This window comes from Coenobita brevimanus, chromosome 60, assembly GCF_032717465.1.
Source record: "Coenobita brevimanus isolate Jiangsu-jjx chromosome 60, ASM3271746v2, whole genome shotgun sequence".
Classification (NCBI taxonomy): domain Eukaryota; kingdom Metazoa; phylum Arthropoda; class Malacostraca; order Decapoda; family Coenobitidae; genus Coenobita; species Coenobita brevimanus.
In genome coordinates, this window is record NC_137013.1 from 31,165,067 (window position 1) to 31,185,229 (window position 20,163).

General features: G+C 40.1%; 1 protein-coding gene across 1 annotated transcript in view; it reads left to right on the forward strand.

Annotated features, from left to right (window-relative positions):
* hop (tyrosine-protein kinase hopscotch) overlaps positions 1–20,163 on the forward strand; it is a 271,133-nt gene that overhangs the window by 101,252 nt on the left and 149,718 nt on the right. The window contains exons 9-11 of the mRNA XM_080275140.1: positions 3,950–4,138; positions 18,680–18,793; positions 19,313–19,501. Of these exons, the coding sequence (XP_080131266.1) occupies positions 3,950–4,138; positions 18,680–18,793; positions 19,313–19,501 (492 nt within the window). The remainder of the gene's footprint in view (positions 1–3,949; positions 4,139–18,679; positions 18,794–19,312; positions 19,502–20,163) is intronic.

A 20,163-nucleotide genomic window follows, 5' to 3' on the forward strand; every position in this document is an offset into this window, starting at 1 on the left:
ATATCAAGATGGGAAAGGCCCCAGGAATTGATGGAGTGTGTATAGTGAAATGCTGAAGTATGGGTTGAGATTGATGTGGAGTGGATATGGAAGTTGTGTAGATTGGCTTGGGAAGAGGGAAGGGTTCCAGAGGACTGGAAATCAGGTGTAATTGTTCCTTTATACAAAGTAAAAGGGAGAGAGAGAAGTATATGGTAACCATAGGGATATTTGCCTTCTTAGTGTTACTGGAAAAATATATGGTAGAATACTCATTGATAGGGTTAGGCATATGACAGAGGCACTAGTTGGAGAAGAAGAAGGGGGATTTAGGAAGGGAAAAGGGTGTGTAGATCAGATATTTGTTCTAAGATGTTTAGTGGAGAAGTATCTAGAGAAGGGAAAGAAAGTGTATGCTGCCTTCATGGACTTGGAGAAAGCTTATGACAGAATAGATAGGCAAGGTATGTGGAAGATATTAAGAATATATGGAGTGGAGGGGAAATTATTGAGTACTGTGAAGAGTACGTACAAAAGGAGCTAGGGCTACGGTGCGAGTGGATGGTGAGCTGAGAGAGTTTTTTGATCTCAGTGTGGGACTGAAACAGGGTTGTGTGATGTCTCCATGGCTGTTTAATATATACTGTATATGGATGGGGTTGTAAAGGAGGTGCAAGGTAAGGGCAGTGGATGTGGGGGTGGCTCAAATGAATGAAGGTGAGATTTGGAAGATTCCGGTGTTGCTGTTTGCTGATGATAAAGTATTGTTGAGTGAAGATGAATGGGAGTTGCAAGGTTTGGTGAATGAATTTGGGACAGTGTGTAGGAAGAGGAATCTGAAAGTTAATGTAAACAAGAGTGAAGTTATGGTGTTTGAGAGGAATGAAGTCACAGAGTGTGCAGTGAGGTTGGATGGTGAGGATATGGAGAATGTGAGTGCATTCAAGTACTTGGGTGGTGTGATGAGTAAGGATGGAACTTTGGGGGATGAAGTGCGTGAAAGGGTACAGCAGGGAAGGAAGGTTGTTGGTTCACTGAAAGCAGTGATGAGAAATTGGGAGGTGAGTATGGAAGTTAAGAAGTCACTGCATGATAGTATTGTGATCCCTACCCTGACGTATGGAAGCGAGGCATGGACCTTGCAAGAGGGGAACAAGTCAAGAGTGGGAGCAGTGGAAATGAGTTACTTGAGAGGAGCATGTGGAGTGACATGGAGGGACAGGTTGACGAATGAAGAAGTGAAGGATCGTTGTGGGGTGGATGTGGATGTGGTTGAGAAGATCAGGAGAAATACACTGAGGTGGTTTGGACATGTGGAGAGAATGGAGAATGAAAGACTGACTAAGAGGGTGTATGTAGGTGAGGTGGAGGGAGGGAGAGGGAGGGGTAGACTGAGGATGAGGTGGAGGGATGGAGTTGAGAGGTATATGAGGGAGGGGGGAGTGAGTTGGGGGAAGGGTAGTCAAATGATGGGTGACTGAGTGACTATGAGGCGTTTTGTCTGCGGCCACCCTTTGCGGGATTAGGACGTCAGGCTATAGATAGATAGATAACTTTTTTAATGTGAAAGACTGAAACTTTTTACATTCAAATCATGTCTGGCAAGGATGCAACCCCTAGTGGAAAGCATGGTTCTTGTGAGGGTGCTGAGAGCATGCCTTTTTTTTTTTTTTTTTTTTAAATAGATTACGTGGCCCTTGACCTCCAAAGTATCCTCACTGAACCCATGTTAAATCAACATTGATTTACAATACAATGAATCGGTATGCGGTAGGTTTATACTTGACGTGACCCTATTGCATAACAGGTTGTGACTGTATCTCTCCTCTCCATCCCTCTATCTCATACTGTACTTGGTCCCCTGCTTCCCTTCAGTTTAGCAAACAAACTTATGCACAGAGTCTTAATTAAATTGTAAAAAAAAAAAATTCTCTTGAATCCTTGATTATTGATATTCCTGGTTCTGAATGTAGGTACTGTAGTATATTTTCTTACCTTTGGAAAGTGGTAAGTTAGTGAGGGAGTGGTAGTTTCTGTAACCTAAACGGTGGACAATTCCCAAAAAATTTACGGAACACTCCTCAGTGGGAGACTTATACACAGATGATAGTGCTTGTTGGCGGACTACATATTGAGAATTATGGTCATAGTCTTAATTATGCCCTTTCACAATTAATAAGGATCACTTGGATGGGTGACCACCTGGGAACACCAGATGCTGTTGGCATCCCTACGTGTCAAGTGGGGTTGGTGGAGGATTAGTGCCCCTCCCTGTAAAACAATTAACTCTAAGCCCTTGACCACCCCGTTTGGGATACATGGCGTCTGGCAATGAATGGATGGATGTTTATGTGATTGTATTTTTGGTGAAAAACACATTAACAGTTTGTTGATTTAGCACCTTGAATCTGATTTTTTTTTCTCCTGTATAATAATGTCAACTTCAGAGATGTTTTGTGACAAGGTTAGAATAATTCTCCATTAACTATTAAACCCTAATTTCCCGCAAAACTGAGTTATTTATTTATTTTTTTAATAACAGAACAGAAGAAGGAAAAAGAAATGAACAAAAAAAAAAATCCATACACCAGATTACTGGCATCCCCCATGCATAAAAAATCTGTAACAGTTGGACTTGAAGAGCTGTAGGTTGAAGTTTGGGGAGAAATAACTCCGGGGAAGCAAGTTCCAGAGAGATGCAGTTCAAGATATAAAAGAATTTTGATAGGCGAAGTTCTGCAGTATGGCAGTGCGACATTCCAGTAATGGGGTAGCAAGTTTAAGATAAAAAAATATGTCATCAGACCAAAAGGGTTAGATATTTTCAGTGTGAGCTCACACTTTGCCTGGGGATGCCTTGTGTTCAGAAGAAAATCATTATCTGTAAAAGAGAAGCTTATAAGTGATAGATATGCAGCGTACATGAAAAAATTTTACATCAGAAGCAGTATCAGAATCAGAAAGTCCAAAGGACCAAGAGTCGATACATTTAACTTTGAGATATAAAAACAACTATGAACTCACTAAAGTACAGTATGGCTGCCTGTTGTTCTGGTAATAAATAGTTAATGTTTTTATGCACAATGAAAATTCTCCCTTCTAAAAGAGAAGCTTACAAGTGATAGATATGCAATTTACATGAAAAAAATGTTACATCAAAAGCAGTATCAGAAGCAGAAAATCCAAAGGTCCAAGAATTGATACATTTAACTTTGAGGTATAAAAACAACTGTGAACTCACTGAAGTATAGTGTGTCAGCCTGTTGTTCTCCTTATAAATATTTAATGTTGTTAGGCACAAAGAAAATTCTCACCTATGTTTTATAGTAGATTCTCACACTGTTTACTTATATTCATATAAATAAACAAGATTTTGCAAGAGCAAGAATCCATTTTTTCCTGTACCACATTATAACTAGTGCTGGGAGGAATCATTTCAGACTCAGAGATTGTAGAGGAGGGTCCATTGCTTTGTGTCTCAGGTTAATAATGCTGTTCCTGCACTTTACTAGTTGGATACATGTGAGAGCACTAATGTTTTGTGTCTGTTTATCATACTACTACTTTTTGTATATGTGACCTTACATGATGAAATGTGAGGTAGGACGTTCCTTCTCGTGTGTTTTACTGAATCAGATGCCTCCAAATATACTTACCGTACTGTAAGTGAAAACTGGGTATTTGGCTGGCCAAAAGCTAACTTTTGCACTCTATGATCCTCTTTGGAGGCATTCTTAAGAAGAGCTGTCATTCCCACGGCACAGAATATCAAGTGAATTTAAATATGGAAAGGTTCCTTTATACTGGAGGGGTAAAGCTCATTTTTATGTTTTGTATGATATATAACACAAAGCAAAGTTTCAGTTCACTGAAAGCAGTTTGTGATCAGGATAATACTATAATGTGTTTACGGATAAAGATATTTTGTGAGTGAGTGATGTAGGTAAACTGATCTATCACATTCTTACAGTTCCACCTAGAAGACTCTGACAGTCTTCATGATACATTATCGGGCCTTTTGAAGTCTTTAGTAAAGTCTGGGGGTGAGCCTAAACTGAGTCGGATACTTCCACCATCTGATTATGATGCAGCGCACATCCTCCTTCCTTGTGCTATCCAGGACAACCAGGTCACACAGGATGACAGTGCAGGACCAAGGGTGAGTTATCAAAGTTTGGTGTTGGGATCATTGGGATTAGTACACCCAGTTGGAGTGATGACCTCTTATGTAGTTTAACTTCCCAAGAGGAGAGATGAGGCTTTTTGGTCATGTAGTACCAAAAAAAAAAAAAAAAAAGTTTGGTATACAAGCATTTCATCAAGCAATACTAGACTGCCATATGTCAGTCTTGTATGCACACCTAATTTGATAGAAACACATTGCAGTGTACAGTACTTCAAACAGTACAGAATTAGATGCTGGGCCATATTCTTCTTGACTGTGGAGAGTTTGTTGTACCTTTTTCTCAACAATTTACTCAGCATGTTACACATTCATAATCATGTTATATGTTACTGATGCACTTTGTGTTGATTTTAATAAGACATAAGCAACAACATGTTGTTGTTGTTGTTGTTGTTTTGTTATTGTTGTTGTTGATTAACCCTAGTTTGTCTGGTCAGTCAGACCCATCAACTGCAGCCAAGCAACCACTCCTGCTGTGGTGTTCCTTGCAGTGAACCAATGTGCTCTTGCAGCTGAGAGTGCCCCACTACAGTGAGGCATGGGGAACAGTGCCGTTGTTTGGTTCCTGGATGGATGCTGCATTTGTGTTTCCACCCAGTTAACAGGCACCAAAGGAGACCCTGCTTCATCCAGTAATTTGGGTATGTGGTTACCATTCAGCATTGTAAATGATTTCTTGAGTTACGGAAAATGATTAGGCTTGTCACTCACTGTAGAGCCACTTAAAGTAGAAAAAAGAGCAATAAAAAGTGACAGAAAGGAAAGGGAGTAGTGGGAATAGAGTAAGGCAGACACAGAGATAGAATGAGAAAGGGGGAAGGAAGAAGTAGGCAGCACTTCATCAAGTGTGTGGTTGATGGTCACCACCACTTAACACAGTGTGTGTAGCATTGTAACACTGTGTTATGCAAAATAAATGAAGGAAGAGATGCAACAGAGTCTCCATGTCATTGAAAATACATCCTTATGTATCAGCACAGGATTTGCACAGACAATACACATGGGACATCTACTTACTAAAACAGAGGTTCTTAGATTCAAGATGATCTAAATATGAGAGGAGTACACCTGCCAGTAACTGCATCACCACACAACACCTCCAAATACCCATGCAGTTGTATTGCCATTCAAAAGACGGGAAAATCAGTTCCAGATTCGGATAGATAACAGTTTGGGGATGCCTATCATCCACTCATTCGGTGTATTGCTTCCTTCACATGACTACACTGAGTGACAAGCCAAATAATTTACTGTAACTCAGGAAATCATTTACTATGATGAGTGATAACTATATAACCATATGACACCTGGTGGTTTAGTGGGCCAAGGCATTCTATCCAGATGGAGCCTGCAAGAGTTTACATCCAAGGAATGGTTTGGGTTTATTGCTTATATAATGCCATTCAGGGGAAGGTAAGGCAGGTCACTCACCTTAAGTGTCGGGACTTAGATTAGTTCTGGGCCCCTATACTCCTAGTGGAGCAGATCTTATGAGATCATACACAAGACCCACTGATGAGTCATAAAACATCCCCACTAGTACCATCACATCAGTCCTGAATAACACAATTTTAGAATATAGTCAGTATGGATGTTTGACATTAGTGCCCAGATGGTGACCTGTGAAGGTGTTTGGCCATCTGCTTCACATAGGATGGTTGGCCTTGGAAATGGACAATGTTGGCTGTATCCAGAATGCTAGAACAGGTTTCCACAACCAATAAATACAAACAAATGAGACCCAAAATACACAATTACATCTGTGTAACTAACTTCTTTATAGAAATGGACCATTGTCTGTCTGTATAAGGGGGTTTATCCAGCTACTCCTCCTAGATGCATGGACTGATTTTTGATGAAACATTACAGTGACACTTTTTAGGACCCCAGAGTTTGTATAAACTTTTTTGGTTTCAAAATTCAAATATATATATATATATATATATATATATATATATATACATACAGGGTGATTCACGAGGTTTTCCGGAAACTCTGGGAAATGCAAGCTTGTGCAATTCTAAGCATAAAATACTTTATAAGTATAGGTGTTTAATGTAATGGTTTACAAGTGGGAAAATTCTCAGATCTGACAGACATGTCAGTGGGAGATGGCCAGGCTGGTGGCAGCCTTTGCTGTGTTGCCAAGTTACTCAGTTTTCTTTTAAATTTTACATGTTCTGATTCTGAATTAAACAATTCTTTCATTAATCGTCAGGTATCACAGTGTGTAAGTGGACCAGCCAAGTGACGACGATAGGCAGTGGCGAGGCACTGAGGTACTGTACACCTGCCACACCAGCCTAACCACTACACACAACAGATACCGCAGAGCAATTTCTTTCTGGTTTTGACTTTTTTTCCACACCACCCATGAGGTAAAAATCTAGGCACCTTTTTTTTTTTTTTTTTTTTTAGAAGTTTCTCCAGGAGGCCTAGTCCTCTCTGAAAGTTCTGAGATGCTGATAATGAATGAATACAATTGAACAAACTAACAAAATTAATGATGTTCAAAGTGACCTCCATCAGTTGCTATGCATTTTGTTGCACGCTCCAACACAGACTGCGTAGTCTTCCTCAGAACTGCTGGGTTGTTCCTAATAATTTGTACTGTTTCCTTGATTTGATGGAGGAGTTCTTCTCTGCTGTTTATCTTTTTCTTGTATGCCAGTGACTTCATGTGTCCTCACAGATGAAAGTCGAGTGGTGTTAAATCTGGGGATCTTGCGGGCCATGGGTGAGGTCCTCCACGGCCTATCCATCGATCTGGGAATTCTTGATTTAGGTATTCAGTCATTTGTCTGCTGTAGTGTGGAGGCGCCCCATCATGTTGAAAAATGATACGTCGCCGTGTCTTCAAAGCACATCTTCAAGTGACAAGGGAAGTTTATTTCTGAAAAAATTAACGTAGACATCTCCTGTAAGTACGTTTAAGTACTTGGGTAGTATGATGAGTAAGGATGGAGGTTTGGAGGGTGAAGTGCTTGAAAGGGTACAGCAGGGAAGAAAGGTTGCTGGTTCCTTGAAAGCAGTGATAAGAAACAGGGAAGTGAGCATGGAAGTGAAAAAGTTACTACATAACAGTATTGTGATACCAACTCTAACGTACGGAAGTGAAGCTTGGACATTGTTGGAAGGACACAAGTCAAGAGTGAGAGCCGTGGAAATGAGTTATTTAAGAGGAGCCTGTGGAGTCACGTGGAGAGACAGGCTGACGAATGAGGATATAAAGGAGCGTTGTGGTGTTGATGTGGATGTGATAGGTAGCGTTATGAGGAACACACTGAGGTGGTTTGGCCATGTGGAGAGGATGGAGGGTGAAAGACTGACGAAGAGAGTGTATGTGAGTGAGGTGGAGGGGGAAAGAGGGAGGGGGAGGCCGAGGATGAGATGGAGGGATGGGGTGGAGAGGTATATGAGAGAGGGGGGTGTGAGCTGGGAGCAGGGGAGTGAAATGGCGGGGGACAGGGCGACTTGGAGGCGATTTGTTTGTGGCCACCCCAAACGGGATTGAGGCGTCTGGCAATAGATAGATCTCCTGTAAGCCTCCCTTCAAAGATATGAGGTCCAATCAGCTGGTTGTCAATCATACCGCACCAAACATTAACTGAAAATCGGTGTTGAAAGTTCTGTTCAACTGTTTCCATGGGATTTTCTTTCGACCACCAATGTGCATTACGAGTATTATGTGATCCACTGCGGGTAAATATGGCTTCATCAGTGTATAAAATGTACTTGCACAGCTGAGGATGATCTGCTATCCAAGTACAAAATTCCAGTCGTTGAGCAGAATCCCTGGGTTGCAGATCCTGAACTTGTTGTATGTGATATGGGTGCAGACCTTCCCGCTTTAGTGTTCTCCATACCTTCGCTTGTGGAACACTAAGTCAGGATGAAATTCTTCTTGTACTGATGCTAGGGCTGCGATGGACCATTCCTACTATATGTCATACCTCATCTTGCCTCTCTATGCGTTCTGCTGTGGCTCCAACTCCAGGAAAACAACCTTTGTCCCATAGATGTTGGTAGACATGGTAAAACACTTCTGCATCTGGGCTCCTTCTGTTTGGCTATTTCCGTCTGTATTCTCTGGCTGATGCTTCAGCGTTGCCATTGCAGAACCCATAAATAAAAATCATATCTGCATACTCCACGTTTGTAAAAGTGAATGGCATAGTAGTGAAATATGGGTGAAACCGTCCCTGGAATAAATAAGCCTTCCTTACTCGCCTAGGACTTGGCGGGAACTGACAGTTTGAGCTCTGAGGTACATCATCTCGTATCACTGGTATGCCATGTTTACGCTTTCAATAGTCGATGTATTTGTCACTTTAAAGTGACATACTTTCCTATGTAGAACATTTACACCCTGACGATTAATGAAAGAATTGTTTAATTCAGAATGAGAACAACGTGTAAAATTTAAAAGAAAACTGAGTAACTTGGCAATCCAGCAAGGTCGCCGCCAGCCCGGCCGTCTCCTGCTGACATGTGTCAGATTTGAAAATTTCCCCACTTGTAAACCATTACATACTTATAGAGTATTTTATGCTTAGAATTGCATAAGCTTGCATTTCTCAGAGTTTCCGGAAAAACTCACGAATCACCCTGTATATATATATATATATATATACTGTATATATATATATATATATATATATATATATACTGTATATATATATATATATATATATATATATATATATATATATATATATATATGTGTGTGTGTGTGTGAGTTGGTGTGTGAGGTGAAGAGAAGACGAAAGGGGGTGCAAGGAACAGCATGGTGAAATGAAGACGTGAGACAGGCTGTGGCACAAAAGAAGAATGCATATAGTGAATAGATGAGAAACAGGGGCATGGAAGAAGTTGAGAGACGGAAGAAAGAGTTATATGTAGAGAGGAAGAGACATGTGAAAAGATTAGTAAGAGAGAGTAAGATGAGAGTGGATGAGGAATTTGAGTGTAAAGTGGAGAGAATGTAAGAAAATGTTCTGGAAAGATGTAAAAAGAGGAACAAGGAACAGCATGGTGGGATGAAAAGGTGAGACAGGGTGTGGCACAAAAGAAGAAAGCGTATAGTGAGTGGATGAGAAACAGGGGCATGGAAGAAGTTGAGAGATGGAAGAGAGAGTTATATGTAAAAAGTAAGAGACAGGTGAAAGGATTAGTAAGAGAGAGTAAGATGAGAGTGGATGAGGAATTTGGAAGGAATTTGAGTGTAAAGCGGAGGGAATATAAGAAAAATATAAGAAAATGTTCTGGAAGGAGGTAAAGATAGACATGGTGACAGTGAAGTTAGTCGGGGAATGAAAGATAAAAATGGTAGATTACTAGTGGAGAAGGGAGAAAAAGTGATCAGGTGGAGAGAACACTTTAAGGAATTGTTGAACATAGAGAATGAAAGTACAGTAACCCCTCCAATATCCGGATCAATAGAGCCATAGGCAGGTCCGGATAGTGGTCCTGTCCGGATATTGGGCCCCAGCTTATGGACTAGTACTTATGGACCCTAACTCTGAAAAACACCTATACAACTCCCTCTGGACATGCATAGCACCTATTTAAGACCCAAATCACACCAATAAGGCACATAAAAGACTGAAATAAATGCAAAAGAACCATAAAATGAGGTTTTAGAGGTGAGTTTATACAATATTAAACATTCTGGGTACTTACAAGTCCCTTGGTCTTGGACTGGTTTGAACCGCCAGTTTGCAGTCCACAGTTAATCCTCTGCACTCTAAATTCTAATTTCTTAACACTGCACAACACTGTAAATTCCTGTGTGTTCTAGTGGCAAGGTATTGCAGTTTATTCACTGTTTATTCACAAAAAACAAGCACCTGTGGCTTGCACTGTTATGAGTATCTGCTCTCCATCGGAGTTAAGCTGTGACTGTTGATGTTGGTGGGGTAACAGAGTTGCCAGATCGCAACAGCCACATTACCAATCTCCTCAACTTTCATTGTCAAATATAACTTTTCATTACCAAATTCGTAAAGCTAGCATATATTCTTCACTAATTATATATACAAGTGGAAATACATGTAATCACTCTCCTTATAACTAACACCATGTTGATTATTTTCACACTATGTAGGGTAGCAGATTAATCAGAGAGAGCAAACAATCCACCATCTCCATCCTGTGTATCCTCATACATGTGAAAAATCCATTTGGTAATGCATTATTCTAATGCATTACCAAACGAATTTTTCATTACCAAATTGGCCCACACTTGGTAATGAAAAATACCAAATGGCAACCTGACAGGGGAGGGGGGAGGGGGAGGAAGGAAGGGGTGAAGGGACCATGGTGTAACAGCTGTTTGGCGCCAGGCGGGAATTTCAAATTATGGGAGGGAAAAAAGTCAGATTTTTTTTTAATTTTTTGCAGTTTTTGGCCCATTTTGGGAATATTGGATCCCAGGAGGATTATGTCCGGTTAGTGGGGATGTTCGGATATTGGGCGTTCGGATATTAGAGGGATTACTGTAATGTGAGTATAACTGGCTGGGGAATGGCTGGGAGAAGGAGGGATGTGAGAAGAGAGGAAGAAATCTGTAGGATGGAAGATGTGGAAACAATGAAGAAAGTCAAAATGGGGATAGCCCCAGGAATTGATGGAGTGTGTGGTGAAATGCTGAAGCATGGAGGAGAGATAGTAGTAGAATGGATGTGGAAGATGTGCAGATTGGCATGGGAGGAAGGTAGAGTCCCGGAGGATTGGAAGTCAGGTATAATTATTCCCCTGTACAAAGGAAAAAGGGAAAAAGAAGTGTGTGGTAATCATAGGGGCATTTGTCTTCTTAGTGTAATAGGAAAAGTATATGGTAGGATTCTTACTGACAGTTAGGGAAATAACAGAGAATTAGTTGGAGAAGAACAGGGAGGTTTTAGGAAAGGAAGAGGTTGTGTAGATCAGATATTCATTCTTAGATCTTTAGTGGAAAAGTTTCTAGGTAAGAGAAAGAAATTGTATGCAGCCTTCATGGATTTGGAGAAAGCATATTATAGGGTGGATAGACAAGGATTGTGGAAAGTATGAAGAATACATGGAGTAAATGGGAAGTTTTTGAATGCCGTGAAGGGTATGTATGAGGGTACATGTTGACAGTGAACTGAGTGAATTTTTCTGTTTAAAGGTTGGATTGAAACAGGGATATGTCATGTCTCCATGATTGTTCAATCTGTATATGGAAGGAGTTATAAAAGAGATATAAGGTAGGGCAGTGGATGTTGGAGTGGCCCTAATGAGAGAGGGCAGTGTTTGGAAACTCCCCGTAGTGTTGCTTGCAGATGATACTGTGTTGTTTAGCGAAGGTGGATGAGTTTAGGAGAGTGTGTAAGAAACGGAACCTAAAGGTGAATGTAGGAAAGAGTAAAGTTATGGTCTTTGAGAGAAGTGAAGTTGTATGAGGAGGAAATGGAAAATGTGAGTGCGTTTAAGTACTTGGGTAGTGTGATGAGTAAGGATGGAAGTTTGGAGAGTGAAGTGCTTGAAACCATACAACAAGGAAGAATGGTAGCTGGTTCCTTGAAAGCAGTGATAAGAAACGGGGAAGTGAGCATGGAAGTGAAAAAGCTACTACATGACAGCATTGTGATCCCAAGTCTAATGTATGGAAGTGAAGCTTGGACCTTCTTTGAGGGACAGAAGTCAAGAGCGAGAGCAGTGGAAATGAGTTATTTGAGAGGAGCCTGTGGAGTCACATGGAGAGACAGACTGACAAATGAGGAAGTGAAGGATCGTTGTGGTGTGGATGTGGAAGTGATAGGAAGCGTTAGGAGAAACACATTGAGATGGTTTGGCCATGTGGAGAGGATGTAGTGCAAGAGACCAACAAGGAGAGTGTATGTGAGTGAGGTGGAGGGGGGGAGAGGGAGGGTTAGGCCAAGGATGAGATGGAGGGATGAGGTGGAGAGGTATATGAGAGAGGGGGATATGAGATGGGAGCAGGGCAGTGAAATGGCAGGGGACAGGGTGATATGGAGGCGATTTGTTTGTGGCCACCTCTTACATGATTAAGGCGTCTAGCAAATTATGTATGTACAAGTATATATATATATATATATATATACAGTATATATATATATATATATATATATACAGTATATATATATATATATATACAGTATATATAAATATATATATATATATATATATACAGTATATATAAATATATATATATATATATATATATATATATATATATATATATACCCACCAGTGCTGGGCAGGTGCGCAAACACTTGTGCAAAACGCAATTGCGTACTGTTGCGCTCCGATGAATATCGTTTGCGCATTGCACGCCGCACGAGACCATGCCCAATATTGTGCTTTCGCATCTGCTTTGCACACCTGTCCTGTGGATTATGCACTCCAAGGGACACGTGGTCTTGGGAGCTTCCCGTATGTCTGGACAAAGGGTGGGGGAAGCTCGGGCGAGTAGCGAGGGTTCTGGCGGGAGGGACGGAGGGTAATAGCATTTCTTAAAATGCTTCAACAGAGGTAATGCATTTTAATATTTTTTAAATTATTATTATTAGTAAATAATAATAAATTCAAAATACATCATTTATTAAGAGTTGCATATGCAATTCCTTACAAAAATCATTAAAACATATTATTTAAATCAAATACCCACAGCCAAATAATTTATTAGGCTGTGGATATTTGATTTGAATAATGTTTTAATGATTTTTCTCAGGAATTGCATATGCTGTTGTATATCTACATTGAATTATTAAATACAACGTCTTGTGACAATGCAGATAAATATAAAACTGGCAACATCAGCCTTTGTTTCCCTGCCCCTCCGCTTCACAGGCTGCTTACTCCTCCGTTTGAACTTCCACGAGTGAAAAAGTTCTACATGACAGTATTGTAATACCATCTCTTATGTATGGAAGTGAAGTTCTGACCTTGTTGGAGGGACACAAGTCAAGAGTGAGAGCTGTGGAAATAAATGAGTTATTTGAGAGGAGCATGTGGAGTTACATGGAGAGACAGACTGACAAATGAGGATGTGAAGGAGTGTTGTGGTGTGGATGTGGATGTGATAGGAAGCGTTAGGAGAAACACATTGAGATGGTTTGGTCATATGGAGAGGATGGAAAGTGAGAGACTAACGAGGAGAACGTATATGAGTGAGGTGGAGGGGGGGAGAGGGAGGGGGAGACCAAGGATGAGATGGAGGGATGGAGTGGAAAAGTATATGAGAGAAGGGGGTATGAGCTGGGAGCAGGGCAGTGAAATGGTGGGGGACAGGGGGACATGGAGGCAATTTGCTGCTTGTTTGTGGCCAGTGGCCACCCTGTACAGGATTTAGGCATCTGGCAATAGATAGATAGAATAATAATAAATAAAAGTAAGTATGCTAATTTGTTTATGTATCTCAATATTTTACAGTAATTCCCACAAATATATGCAAGTGGTTTGCACTAGCACATAGCGACATTGCGCAATCTTAATATTAGATTGCGCGGCCACCCTTTGCGGGATTAGGGCGTCGGGCTATAGATAGATAGATAGATAGCACTTGCGCAAATTACAAATAATAGAAAATAATAATAAATAAAAATAAGTAAGTACAGTATGCTATTTTATGTAAATATCTCAATATTTTATACTAATTCGCACAAATATATGCAAATGGTTTGCGCTTGCGCTTTGGGACATTGTGCAAGCTAAAATATTTGTCAGATTGCGCACTTGTGCTTGCGCAAGGTAGTGAACTGTGGATAGTGCATTGCGCTTGCGCAAGGTCCTTCTTTGTTTGCGCTGCTCACCACTGACACCCACTGCAAATTGACTTACGACCTACACACAGAATTGCAATGGGAGAGTTGTCCGTCTTTGCTTTGTGTTTTCACCTCTACCAAGTGAATTTTTTGGGCAAGAAGTAACTGGCAACTCCTCTGGTGTTGGCGGGAGGTGGTGAAACACTCAGCACATCAGTGCTTGCTCTGAAGCGAGAGTGGGAGTTTATATTCACGTCGTTCCGAGCTTGCACCTCCCTCTTTTTTCATATGCATTACAGTTCTGCTGTCAGGCCCTGCTGTGGATGTCACTGATTGCATTGCGCAGTTGACCCTTGTGCGGTGTGGTGCAGTGAGGATCTGTCCGTTCTCCCCTTTGGGGCTAAGATGCGAATGAATGTGTTTGAATGGATGAGTAAATGGGGAGTGTGTCGTTCTGTCTCGGGTACCTCCCTTTCCTTGGGGGAAGCAGCCTAGGTATATAGATATAGATAGATAGATTACTGTTTGCCCTGTTATTTTCCTAGAGTCGAGTTGTCATGCCTGGGAAGTACCGCTTAAGGGATGAGAGGGTCCATATCATTGCATGGAGGCAGGATAATGTCCCTGTCAACACGATTTGTGAACATACTGGATGCGCAAAATCGACTGTCATGAAGATTCTTGCAGCAGCGCGTGGTCTGCCACCTGATGTCGTGCCAGAGCGTGGAAAGAAGAGGACGACTTCCAGAGGTACAGATACACTTTTGAAGAGGGAAGTAATCAAGAATCCTCGACAGACAGCAGCAGAATTGAAGAGAATGCATCCCCAGGTGTTTACAAGACATCTCAATTAAAACTATCCAACACCGCTTGCAGAAGGAGCTGGGTTTGCCAAGCCACACCGCAACCAAGAAACCACTTCTCACTGATCACATGAAGAAGCAGTGCATTCTGTTTGCCAAGAAGTTTGCACACTAGACATCGGATGAGTGGAGAAAAGTTATGTTTTCTGATGAAAGCACATTTCAAGTGTTCCAGGTGTGTTCTGCCAAGGTTCATTGTCCTGCCTCCCGTTGTTGATATGACCCTGCTTACGTGGTGCCGACTGTTAAGCACCCACAATCAGTAATGGTATTAGGGTGTTTCTCAGGTGAAATGGGAAGGGGAGGCCTCCACTTTCTTCCTAAGAACTTGATGATGAATGGTGGTTGGTACATTTAAGTTCTGAAAGATAATTTGTTGAACTTTTTTGCTATTCATGGGTGCGACTTTTTCATGCACGATTCAGCTCCATGTCACAAGTCAAGAATGGTGACAAAATGGCTTCAGGATAATCGGATTAAGGTCCTCAACTGGCCTGGCAACAGTCCAGATCTAAATCTGATAGAAAACTGCTGGGCAAAGATGAAGAAAATCATGGCAGAGAAAAAGACACCCAATCTGGACAACCTCAAGACTGAACTGACAAATGTTTGGTGCAAAGAAATGTCCTTAGATTATTTTAGAGATCAAGGTGATTCCATGCCAAAACACATCCATCTGTCCTGAAAAACAAGGGAAACATGATTTCATATTAATGAATGGCGTTTTATGAACAAACATTGTGACTTACTGTGATTTCTGTGTTTCTTAATACCTTTTGATGGGAGGTCCTAAGTCAATTTGCGGTAGCTGTATCTGCATTGTAAATTGATATTTATACAAAACACAAGTCCATCTAGGCGAGTTGTTAAGCTAGAGGCAAAACATTTCTGCTAACTTTAAGAAATTTTCACTCTGAATCCTGATTTTTCTATTAATAATTAAATTAAGCACAAATTTTTTACTGAATTTCAAATAATTAGATGTGCAGACCTATATGGTGATAAAGATTAAAATATTTTCCAATTAAAGTTGACAATTCAGTCCAAGATTGAGATCACATTCGATGCTTGCGTGTTTGTATCTCGGTCAGCTGATGAGTGGTTGGTTCACCTTGAGGTGTTCCATTCCTCATTCATTTTCCTCATTTTCCTCAGCTTTCTGATATTTTTCTATCATACCGTCCACATTCTCGTCAACAACTGTCTAACCAGCCATTCTTAGGGTTGTCAGCATTATTATTATGTGTACTGTATATGTTAGTTATGTTGGTATAGGTAGCCAACAATCCAGAATGCTATAGAGTATTGGAATAATTGCCGGGCAATATTGGAGAATTCGGACAAAGTATGGTAATAGTCCGGGGAATGGTATGTGAGGCTGGACTTTTGCAATTCCCGGACTTTTGGGGTTCCCGGACTGGTCTCCTCCCCTTTTAGTCCGGGAAATTGAGGGTCGAGTATATATATATATATATATACAGTATATAGAACCTCTCTCATTCGGACTATATGGGGGGAAGGGTTGTCCGAATTAGCAGATTGTCCGGACCATCAGGGTAATCTCCAGTTCATACCAAAAACTATCCACATATGGTATGTTTGTTAATTATTAACATATGTGGCATATGTCAACCCCACGTAACTGCAAAAGATGAAAGGATACTAAAATAACCAAACTAATCATATACGATAGTTTTGTATTGCATAATTTACAGGTAAGGCCATGACAAGAAACTAGCCTACATATTAAATTGTAGTAAGTGACTAAGGCCTGTGTAGGCAAAAAAATAAATTAATTAATTAACTGTAATATTTGGAATAAAAATAAAACTTATGTAGGCAAAAAATACATTGTCATCTTTGGCATATTGATAACGCCCATATGGGCAAGAAGCTAATGTTTGATGTACAAGTAAAGCACATTTAAATACAAAAAATAACCTACAGTAATCATTAAACATTGCAGAATATTCTGACCCATTTTTGTGTAAGCAAACTCCTCCTTTTAACACCTTTATTCATTGCAGAAGCTACACTTGCATTAAGGGGGATGGTAAGGAGGATTAACTTTTGAAATACAGCGTAAAAATATAAGTGGTTGGTGATCTAGTTGATGGAACGAATGCTACCATGTGTTTAAACAGGCGCCCATGTTGCAACCTAGCGTGATCCGAGACTAAAAGAATGACGATCGCTTTCCTCGCCAATACTGAAAATGACTTTAGAATTACTTTCAACATGTTTTTGGAGCTTATTATTTTTAAATTTTGTCCGAATTAACAGAAATCCGGATCAAAGGGGTCCGGATCAAAGAGGTTCTACTGTATATACTGTATATACTTGTGTGTATATATATATATATATATATATATATATATATACACACATACACTCAGTAAAACTTCGATATAATGGACTCCAGTAGACCGGAATGTGCTTTTATCGGAATTGAGGAGCTACTGGACTAAATTCTTGTATATTGGAAAAAATCTGATAAAGCCAGAAGCAGCCCGGACTACCTGACCATTTCAGCTATGTTCGCTACAATATGTAAGGTAAGTAAAAGGCGTGTTTATTGGTGTACAGTACAGTACCGTACAATTATATATATTATATTATTTGATTATTGTAGTGAATGTACAATACAGAGTTGTAGTGAATGTACAATACAGTACAGTACTGCAGTGGTAATGAAAACAGTTTATAAACCGTTGGTATGATCTGGACTAATGTCTGATATATTGGGAAAAGTCCAGGTTAGCAGGGGGAACTCCAGATGTCGCTTTCATCAGAATTGCATTTTTTTTTTTTTTTTCAGAGTGGTTTGGGCCAAAATTAGTTTGGTATAGAGAGGTTTTACTGTGTATATATATTATTTGCAGAATTATTAAAGTTACCTCTCAGTAGTTTCATTTCTGTAATAAAGCCAAGCCCATTTCTTCAAGTCATGCAACATGCTACTGTAGTTTGTTCATACATATTAAGCTTATTTCAAAGTTCCCAAAAATAAACAAACAAGGGCAGCCAAACACGAGTGGTCATAACTCCCTACTCAGATCGTAATCTACACCCATAGACAGCCCAGACACAACTTTAAGGTCAGACAAGATGGATGTTGCCATATACTGTAGTGCTGTGTCTGTCACACTTCCTCTTTCATACAAACACAAGCTATACTCTTTGCTCTAATCTGGCCTAGATTTTCATCCTTTTGCAGCCATGTTTCATGTAGCTCAGTGACTGATAGAATACTACCCCAATACATCCCTTTCCTAGTGCTTCTTTGTGAATAGCAGCATATTCTAGTATACCAGGTGGAGATGTGGCAAATTTAGACCAAGTTAGAGTAAAAGGAGTAGTGTATAGTTAATAGTAGATGCATCCCACACTACTTTTAAAAAATAATATTAATAATTAAAAAAAAAAAAAAAAAAGTCAGTGTCTGACATTCATGCAACAGAAAGCAGCATAATATCTCGTGTGCAGGATGTGTGATCCACCTCAGTGCAATCAGTCTGTTATTTCTGTGCTATAGGTCTTCCTAGAGCAAACATTAAGTCTTATAGAAACAAGAAAAACAACTACTGTATTCTACTCTTATCATGTGTCTTTCCTTATTTTTTAACACTATTTGCGGTCAGTCTTCCTTATATGTCAGGGATTTTTTGTTTCATGTCACAGTGTTTTCATACAGCCACTACTGTAAGTACGTGGAAATTTGGAACTTTAATAGGCAGTTCCTTTTAATTTACTGTGGACTTGATAGCAGAAAGGACACAAAAGCAAGGTAATATACATTAAGGACTTATTGTATGTTCATGAACTTAGTTCCAAGTTAACTTTCATCTCCTAACATTTGGTCAGAGTCTTCTGGGCTTACATAATTCATCTTGGCTCATCAGGTAATAAGCATGCGCCACTTGACCTGTGCAAGGGAACACATTACGAGAGGCCGCTTCTCTGATCTTATCCGAGCACAATGGACTACACAGGGTAATAAGGAGGTGGCTGTCAAGGTAAGATTGCTGGATCATGATCTCTTAGGGCTGTGTTATTGTAGCAAAACTGAAAGTACAAAGGTTTGGACAAGCCCTCAGTTTGTATTATAATTTCTGAAGCTTGTAATGATTATGGAACCGTTTAACCTTTAATTATCATTGCTGACTATGCTGTAATGTGGGATGCAGGTTGATTACATCTAACAGGTACAGGTGTTGCATGAATGACCATATAAAATTAGGTATTTGCTTACATTGTTATGCTCCCAGTTTGGTATTGCAGAACAGTCCATAACAACTGCATAGGTCTTATTTCTTTTAGTGGTGAATGAGAATTTTTATTAAATATTGAGTATATTTGTAAACCTAGAAGAATAAGTAGTTCAGAGTCAAAGGGAAACAAGAATTTTGTTTGAAAATTAGGGAGCTAGCATGAGTTGTGCTGATAGAGCTAGAATGAGTTGTGCTGATAGGATAAAAGTACAGTATAGTGAAAGAAGAATTCCTTGATTTTTCTAACTTCAAACTCCATTGCAGATCCCCAAACTAAATGTGATGGAAACTGAGCGCTTCCTGGCAGTAGCAAGTGACTTCTGCCTGGTGCGGTGTGAGTGTGTAGTTACAGTTCATGGCTGTTGTCTAAACCCCCCTGCCCTAGTAATGGAGTGCTTCCCCCTTGGACCACTACATACGTATCTCAAAAAGAACAGACAACTTATGAAGGAGGTGAGGCAAGAGTTGACTGGTGCTGTCGGTCCTTTAAGTGGTCAGTTTCAGAACTGTCTTCATTCTTTATTTCTCTGTGCCTGACTTTTCAATCCTTTAAAATTTTGATCATACAAACGTAAATCTTTCCACTAATTGAGACTGGAGGTCTGTAGGTTCGGGGCCAAAGGGAGAGCAAGGTGAAAAGGAGGTGCAGGAAGAAGTTTGAGAGATGACTTTTGTTCTTTATAACACTAAATAAAGAGTCATTCACCGACTTTCATTTATAAGAACACTCTTCCACTACTGTGTTATGGACGTAACCTATAAGAGCAAAGTCACAAACTCTACACTTAGTGCTAAACATCCCACGTGGGTGTATTAGTACCACATTTTCCATATGATTTTTTATTTTTCTCACTAAATATCTTCTTCACCATTTATCTTTTCCTACTTCTGTACAGGGCTGTGTTTGACCAATCTTTGCCACACATCTCAGTCATGTGATTTTAGTCATTTATTTTTACAGCCAGATGCTCTTCCTGACATCAACCCCCCCCCCCCTGCCTATTCATCCTGGCTTGGGATCAGCATTGAGTTGGGCTGTCCTACCCTTCAAGTGACTAGGGGGAGTGCATCTAGTCTGACTACTGTTAATAGGCCCCTCTAACAAGGCCCTGCAT